This window comes from Aureococcus anophagefferens (genome assembly GCF_000186865.1).
Source record: "Aureococcus anophagefferens unplaced genomic scaffold AURANscaffold_4, whole genome shotgun sequence".
In the NCBI taxonomy this organism is placed as follows: domain Eukaryota; class Pelagophyceae; order Pelagomonadales; family Pelagomonadaceae; genus Aureococcus; species Aureococcus anophagefferens.
In genome coordinates, this window is record NW_008705564.1 from 1265436 (window position 1) to 1273636 (window position 8201).

Here is an 8201-nt window from a genome sequence, read left to right on the forward strand (position 1 = left end):
AGGCCGCGGACGCCGAGGCCAAGGCGGCCGCGGACGCCAAGGCGAAGAAGGCCGAGGCGGCCGCGGCGAAGAAGGCCGAGGAGGCGGCCGCGGCGAAGAAGGCCGAGGAGGCGGCCGCGGCGAAGAAGGCCGAGGAGGCGGCCGCGGCGAAGAAGGCCGAGCGGGCGGCCGCGGCGAAGAAGGCCGAGGAGGCGGCCGCGGCGCTCGAGGCCGAGCGGGCGGCGACGGCCAAGGCCAAGGCCGCGGCCCTCGAGGCCGAGGCCGAGGCCGCGCGCGTCGCCCAGGAGCTCGAGGCCGCGCGCGCGCGCGCGGCCGAGGAGGCGGCGCGCGCCGAGGCCGAGGCCGCGGCCGCGGCCCGGGCGGACGCGGAGCGCGAGGCCGCGCGCGCCGCCGCGGAGCGGGAGGCCGCGCGGCGCAAGGCCGACGAGATGGCCGCGGCGCAGGCCGCGGCGGACAAGGAGGCGCTGCGCGCCAAGGCGGAGCGCGCGGACGCCGCCGAGGCCGCGCGCGTCGAGAGGGAGAAGGACGCCGCGGCCGCGCGCGCCGCGGCGGCCAAGGAGGCGGAGGCCGTGCCGGCGAAGAAGCCGCCGCCGCCGCCGGAGTCGGTCCCGGAGGGCGCGGACAAGCACGACGAGCCGCACGCGACGTCGTCCTGGTGCTGCACGCACTAGCAACGCCGAGCGCGCGAGCGTCGGATTAAAACGAGACGCGAGTTACCCCGCCTAGTCGTCGATGGGCACGGGGACGATGACGGGCTCGTTGTCGACGGGCCCGACGGCCGGCGGCGGCCGCGCGGCCGCGGCCTCGGCTGCGAGGCGGTCGTTGTGCGCGCGCGACACGCCCTTGGGGCACGACAGGAAGACGCCGTCCCGGGGCTTGTGCTCGGCCTCGCGCGCGACGGCCGCCGTCCGGAGCCGGTCGTAGGCCCGCTCGAGGGCGTCCTCGATCTTCTGCCGCTTCGCCTTGGACACGCCCTTCATCGGGAACGCGTACTCCACGAGCGATACCGGCGGCTCGCGGTCGTAGCGCTCCTTGTAGACCTCGAGCCAGAGCATGCTAATCTCGTCGACACTATCGGTGTAGACCTCGTCGAACTCCTCGTGGTCCGGGTTGTACAGGTTCACGCCGATGGGCTCCCCGAAGAGCCGCGCGCGGATGTAGTCGTACTCGAAGTCGAGCTGGGCGACCGAGACGTGGTTTAAATCTTTGGGGTGGAGGCACCGGTCCCCGCGCGCCGCGACGCGCTTCTCGAAGATGCCCACGAGGGCCGACGCGGCCTTGGCCTGCTGCTCCTCCTCGGTCTCGACGCAGAGCTCGCTCCCCTCCGCGTTCTTGTAGGTCTCGGGGTAGTCCTCCTGGAACCGGCCCGTGACGACGTTGGCCATGGCGTGCGGTGCTGCGGCGGGCGCGAGGGAGAGGGTGTTCAGCTGGGGCAGCGGCAGGCGGCCGTCTGCGGCGCGGCGCGGCGCGAGGTCGACTGCGAGGCCGCCAGCCTGTGGACAGTGTGGCAGTGGCAGGAGGTTAGATCTATATTGAGGTGAACTTGCACAGCTAAAGCCGTGCGATATTAGCGCAGCCCGGGGCGCCGCCGCCGCCGCCGGTCCGGTCCGCCATGGTGTCGAAGATGGTGACGGACACGCAGCAGGGCGAGGTGGCCGTGCGGGACAACCGCGACGAGGACGAGAAGGCCGAGTCCTTCGACCTGATGACGGACTGCAACGTCGCGCGCATCCAGGAGTTCTTGGACGCGCCGTTCAAGCGCATCGGCGAGGCCATCCAGTCCGTGGAGCGGCGCCTCGAGGCGCGGGGCGTGACGCTCACCGAGGAGCTGAAGCGCGAGTCCAAGGAGCAGGCGAGCGGCGGGTCCGGCGTCGAGGAGGCGTCCGCGCCGCCGCCGGCCGTCGCCGCGCGGAGCAAAGCGGCGCTCGCGGTGCGCAAGGCCAACGCGGCGATCCGCCAGCTGGGCCCGCGGAGCCGCTTCAGCGACGGCGACGGCTCCTTCTGGGACCGCTGGATGAACGACAGCGGCTGCCTCGGCGGCGACGGCGCGTACCTGCCGCCGACGAGGCCCGTCCACGAGGGCACGCTCCACCCTTTGAGCGGCTTCAAGGAGGCGCTCCTCCAGCAGCGCGACGAGATCGAGGAGATCATGGACCGCCAGAAGCCCGACTTCGTCGAGCCCGGGGCGCCGGGGGCACCGGAGCCCGCGCCGCGGCGGCGGCGCCGGACCGCCGCGGAACCGCCCGGCGGCCGCGCGGCGCACGCGACGCCGGGCTCCCACGCCGAGGACGAGATTTTGAACGAGGCCGTGCCCGACGAGGTGCTCGTCAAGGGCTTCTTCGCGCGGGCCTACATCAAGCACTGCGCGGACCCCGCGAGCCCGCGGACGCAGGCGACGCTACCGGGCGAGAAGCCCCAGCACTCCGCGCGCGGCCGGAGGAAGAAGTTCCGCATCACGGACCGGTCGAGCTCGCGGGAGAAGGCCGTGAAGCGCGAAGCTACCGTCAAGGACCTCACGGTCGTCGAGAAGAAGGTGCTCCACCTCCTCGACCGGACGACGCGCGTCGACGGCCAGCGGCGGCGGCACGTCGCCGTCGCCGCGCAGGGCCTCTTCGACGAGCACGCGCTCGCCCTCGGCCGCTGCCTCGGCGCGACGGCCGACGACATGCCCGTCCACAGCATCGACCTGAGCCGGAACCACGTCGGCACGCGCGGCGTCGTCGAGATCTTCCGCAACGCGGCGAAATCCAAGAGCCTCAACGCGCTCGACCTGAGCCAGGTGCGCATCGACCTCCTCGCCGTCGAGACCTTCGCCGCGACGCTCGTCAACGGCCAGTACGCGGCCCTCAAGACGCTCTGCCTCGCGAACACGACGCTGGACGACGCGCTCTCGGTCAAGCTCGTCCGCGCGCTCCGCCGGGGCGCCGCGCCGCCGCTCGCGCTGCTCGACCTGTCGTCCAACGCCATCGGCAGCGTCAACAACCTGGCGCCGCAGCGCGAGGTCGAGCCCAAGGACCGCCACTACTTCACGCAGCGCGTCGGCGGGCCCGTCGGGTCGCTCCTCGACGACTCGACGGAGCTCGACGACACGGACGCGGACTTCGGCCTCGTGCCCATGGGCGCGGGCCGCGGCGGGCTGCCGTCGCTGAAGCGGCTCAACGTGTCCTGGAACCTCCTGGGCCCGGAGTCCGTCGCGGGCATCTCGCACACGTTCGCGCCCGCGCCGGAAACGACCGGCGGAACGCCCCGTCCGGCAAAAACGTCTCTAGCTCGGTCACATCGACGTCGTTTCGGCTGATTTTCGGACGGATCGTTTTCTCTCGGCGGGTGCCTTTCAAAAAAGCTACGTCGAAACCGTGCGACTCCTTGCCTATTGACGTCGTGTTGCATATGTTTCTTTCCCGCGCAGGTTCGCGCGGCACCCGAACCTGGTGCAGCTCCACCTGCCGCACAACAAGTTCGGCGACGTCGGCGCGGCCGCGCTCGGCGTCGCGCTGAGCGAGGCGAAGACGCTGACGGCGCTGGACGTGTCCGCGAACGCCATCGGCCCCCGCGGGGCCATCATCCTGGCCGCGGGCGCGCAGCAGGCGGGCGCGCTCCGGCGGCTCGAGCTCGGCGCGAACCCCGTCGGCGGCGTCGCCGCGCCGCTGCTGCTGGCGCTCACGGTGTCGCCGCCGTCGGGCCGCGGGCCCGAGGACCCGCCGCGGCCGCCCATCAGCGTGTCGCTGCGCGAGTGCGAGCTCAGCGCGAAGGACGCGAAGCTCAAGTTCGACTGGCTCCACGCGATCCCCGTCGTCGCGACGCGGACGCAGAACCACCGCGCGCCCTGGCGCTTCCGCTTCCACCTCGACGACCCCCTCGAGCGGGCGCTCTGCGAGGAGACCCTGCGGCTCACGGCGGCGGACAGCGGCGGCGTCTTCCGCTTCGTCGCGGTGAACGTGCGCCACAAGTCGCGGGGCTTCCGCCGCGCGCACAAGCAGGCGCCGGCCATGGTCATGGAGGTCAAGCCCGACGAGGACTCGCGGCCGGCGAGCCCGCGGGACGACGGCGCCGGCGACGCCGACGGCGCGGCCGCGCCACCGGCGGGCGCCGCGAGCCCGCCGCCGGAGCCCGCGGACGGGACCGGTCCGCGGAGGAAGAGGGACGCGCGCAAGAAGGCGGCCAAGGCCCCGGCGAAGAAGCCCGAGGGCCACGACGCCGCGCGCGCGCGCAAGTCCGCCGTGCGCAAGATCCTCGACACCATCGACTTCGCGCGGAGCACGGACGTCAACTTCGTCGCGCTCGAGCGGTGGACGTCGCCCGGCGGCTCCGCGGCGCTCGAGCGCGCGGCGGCCATCGAGGCCGAGGCGGCGAAGCTCTTCCTGCCGCGGCTCCGCGCGCGGGGCAAGGACATCGTCGAGCGGAAGAAGCTCGACGCCGCGGCCGCGCTGCGCCTCTTCCGGACCGCGGACGCGGCCTGCTCCGAGGCCGACGTGTCGCGCGCGTTCCTGCTGCTGGACTGGGACGGCAGCGGCGCCGTGGACCGCCACGAGCTCATGCGCCACGTCGCCGTGGAGCTCACGGCGCTCCTGCGGCAGCACGCGCGCCGCGAGGCGAGCGACGCGTACTGGTACGCGCCGCGCGAGGCCGTCATGCGCCGCTGCGCGCACGGGCCCGCGGAGCACCGGGGCAAGGCCGCGCCCGTGCCCTGGCACATGCCCCGCGCGGGGATCCTGGACCTGCGGTTCCTCGTGGGCCCGCCGAACCTGGAGGAGCGGCCCATCGCCGAGGAGGCGCAGGTGCGGACGCTGCTCAAGGCCGTCGACGACTGCGACGACGCGCGCAAGGCCATGGAGCTCGCCTACCAGGCGCGCATCCGCCTCGGCGTCGACGACGCCCTGCGGCTCGCGAAGGGGCTGATCGCGCGGGACCGCAAGACGTCGACGACGGCCGCGGACGCGGAGTACGCCAGGGCGCTGCGGCGGATCCAGTCCAACGACAAGGCCGCGCAGTCGAAGATCCAGGCCCTCGTGTCCGTGCTGCCGCTCCTCAAAGCGCCGCTCCACGCGCGCGCGCTCCGCGACGAGATTCTAGGCCGCGTGTCGGGCGACCACGCGGAGAGCGGCCACCTCGAGGCGCTGACGGCGCACCGGGAGCTGCGGCGGCTGCTGGGCGACGCGCGGCACCGCGCGCTGCTCGGCCCGCGCGCGGGCCGCTACGAGGCGAACCTGTCGAAGCCCCACGACCGCGAGGCGATCCGGTGCCTCCTGGAGGCGGAGGCCAGGGCAGGACAAGAGAGCGAAATTCCCAACTTCAAAGGCTCCGATCTCGGCCGTTTTCCACTCGTTTCGGCTGACTTTTGGACGAGCGATCATCTCTCGGAACGGTCTCGAAGCATGGATGCTTTTTCCGGAACGCGCGCGCGCGGAACACTCATGTTGAAGAGAACTTGAATCACCCTTTTGCTGCCCAGGCGGAGGCGTCGTTCGTCGACGACACGGACCACGCGGACGTGTCCCAGTTCGGGAACCGGGGCCACTTCCGCAACGTCATGGTCGACTCCTACGAGCGGAGCGACCACTTCGGGGGCGTCGAGGCCCACGTCGACCCGAGCCGGCGCGCGTCGGGCGGCCACGCGTACGACCACGCGCTCATCGACGGGTCCGAGGACGTGGAGTTCCTGCACGAGATGTTCGACGGCGACGACGTGGCGCGGGGCGCGGAGGACCGCGAGGACGCGGCGGACTTTGGGCTGCGGCGCGGCGGCCTCGTGCACTTCGACTACGTGCCCGACTTTCTGCCGCGGCCGGAGACGGCCGCGGCGCCGTCCGACGACGCCGTCGCGGACCACTTCGCCAAGTTCGGCTGGTACAGCCCGAGCCACAGCGAGGCCGAGTTCCGCGAGTACGTCCAGGGGCGGGGCCTCCCGCCGCCGGGGACGCTGTCGTGCGTCTTCGGCGAGGCCATGTGCGCGACGGCGACGCTCCTCGAGCTCTTCCTCCTCCGCGGCGGCCACCGGGGCGGCGCGCCGCGGCGCGAGCGCTGCGCGCCCCTGCCGCCACCGGACGGTTTGGACGCGCGCGACGCGCGCGAGGGCCGCGACCGCGCGGCGGCCGCGGCCGCGTGCGACGCGCTCCGGCGCACGCGGCTCCGGGGGGGCACGACGCAGCACAAGGCGGACCGCCTCATGAGCGGGCCGTCGACGACGGGCACCTTCGGGCCCGACGTCGCGCTCGAGGACGCGCTCGAGTTCGTCGCGACCGTGCCGTCGCTGACGGCGCGCCAGGCCGCCGCGCTCCTCCGGTTCTGCCCGCTCGCGGACGACGGGCTCCAGGCGCCCTGGCCCGACGAGCCGAGCCCGAAGGACGCCCAGGCGCTCCTCGACGCCGACGCGCGCTGGTCCTCCGAGCGCGACGCGTGCGGCGGGCGCCGCGTCGCGCTGGCCGTCGCGTTGACGGAGCGGCTCCGCGCGCCCATCGACTGGGCCGCGGTGCTGCACCCGTTGAGCCCGCCGGAGCGCGGCGCGCTGCTCCACCGCCTGGGCTGGGGCAACGTCTGGTCGCCCATGCGGCCGGACGGCCTCTACATCCTCGACCTCGCGTGCCGCGAGGACCGGCGCGTCGCCAAGGCCCTCGTGCACCTCGAGGCCGCGGAGCTCGGGTCGTCGCTGCTGGCCATGCACAGCGTCGACGTGGACCGGCTCGACGACGAGTGGCGCCGCCGCGAGAAGCCCCTCGAGGAGGAGCGCGTCACCGCGAACGTCCAGTGGCGCAACGTGCTCCCGCGCACGGGCATCTACTCCTTCAAGTTCAAGTCCGCGTCCAACGACACGCACGACGTGTCGTTGGCGCTCCGGTCCGCGCTCTGCACGCTGACCTCGTCCGCGCCGCCGACGGCCTACCCGGCGCTCAGCGGCATCGAGACGGCGACGCTCTGGGGCCGCCACAGCCACACGCGGGAGCCCCTCGACGCCGTCGAGTACGCGTGCCAGTCCCGCGAGAAGAACAACCTCGACCCGGAGGTCTTCAACTGGGAGATCACGGGGCCGGGGACGACGTAAGAGTGTCCAACTTAGCTACGGCGTCGGGCGGCGTCGTCCGGCGTCGATCGTCGGAACGATGCGGTTTCAGGAGAAGCAGCGGTTTGGTTTCAAGAGGTCGGCGTCCAAGCACCCGTTTGCACCCGCGCGCCATGGCCTCCACGCTCGTCGGCGAGGTCATGTGGGTGACGTCGGGCAGCGCCGGTTATCGTCCGGCGCTCGTCTGCGACCCGCGGGCGCACGCGCCGCTCGCGGGCGACTGCTGCGCCACCAAGGCCCTCTGCCGCTTCTACGGCGACGAGCCGTATTACGAGGTCTGCGACATCCAGCGGCTGCTCCCCTACCTCGTCGGCGTGGCGGCGCGGGAAGGCACGCGCGACACGCGCCAGATGAAGGCCGCCGTCGCGGCCGCGGCCGCCGACTACGACCGGCCGAAATCGTCGCGCGGCGGCCGCGCGGCCGTCGCGCCCAAGCCCGCGTACAAGCCCGGCCAGCAGCGGCGCGCGAAGCGGGCCGCCGCGGTGTCCATCGCGCTCACCGCCGCCGAGGAGCTGCCCGCGCCGCGGCGGAAGCGCGCGCGCGCGGCCGCCGCCGACGAGCCGGCGCTCGAGTGCGCGCCGAAGCGGCGGTCTCCGCGGCCGCCCGCGGCCGCGGCCGCGGCGGCGAAGTCCCCCGCGAAGAAGTCCGCGGCGGCGAAGAAGGAGCTGTGGAAGGCGCGGGGCGCGTGGCCCGACGGCAAGACGTTCGGCCGAGGCCACGGCCAGCCGTACCTCCAGCCCAAGTACGCGGACCTCATCAAGAGCGGCGCCAAGACCTGGGAGGGCCGCGCCTACGCGGGCTGGCTCGAGCACGTGTCCGTCGACGACTGCATCACCTTCAAGGTGACGACGCGCGGCGCGGAGCGCGTCATCGCGCGCGCGCTCGACGTGCGGCGCTTCGACACCTTCGAGGACATGCTCGACCACTGCGGCCTCGACGCCTGCCTGCCGGGCTGCGCGAGCCGCGAGGAGGGCGCGAAGATCTACCGCTCCTTCGGCTGCTTCGACGGCCGCACCTACGCGGACGTCGAGGCGGAGGCCGGCGTCGTCGCCATCCGCGTCATGCCCCTCGACCACATCAACTAGGGCGCGAAATTTAACACGGCGCGGGGTAGCCCGAGGCAAGCGTCGTTACCTCCCAGGTC

General features: G+C 73.5%; 2 protein-coding genes across 2 annotated transcripts; one reads left to right on the top strand and one right to left on the bottom strand.

Annotated features, from left to right (window-relative positions):
* Nucleotides 1-722: 722 nt before the first annotated feature.
* AURANDRAFT_62133 (hypothetical protein) lies at nucleotides 723-1385 on the bottom strand (the record flags this gene model as incomplete). The annotated part of the gene is made up of 1 exon (XM_009036381.1): nucleotides 723-1385. One exon carries the CDS (start codon nucleotides 1383-1385, stop codon nucleotides 723-725), a length of 663 nt encoding a protein of 220 aa, XP_009034629.1.
* A 6403-nt stretch (nucleotides 1386-7788) lies between these two features.
* Nucleotides 7789-8130, top strand: AURANDRAFT_17437 (hypothetical protein; the record flags this gene model as incomplete). Its single annotated transcript, XM_009036045.1, has 1 exon — nucleotides 7789-8130. A coding segment is annotated over one exon (342 nt), but the record flags the coding sequence as incomplete, so codon positions are not given.
* Nucleotides 8131-8201: the final 71 nt, after the last annotated feature.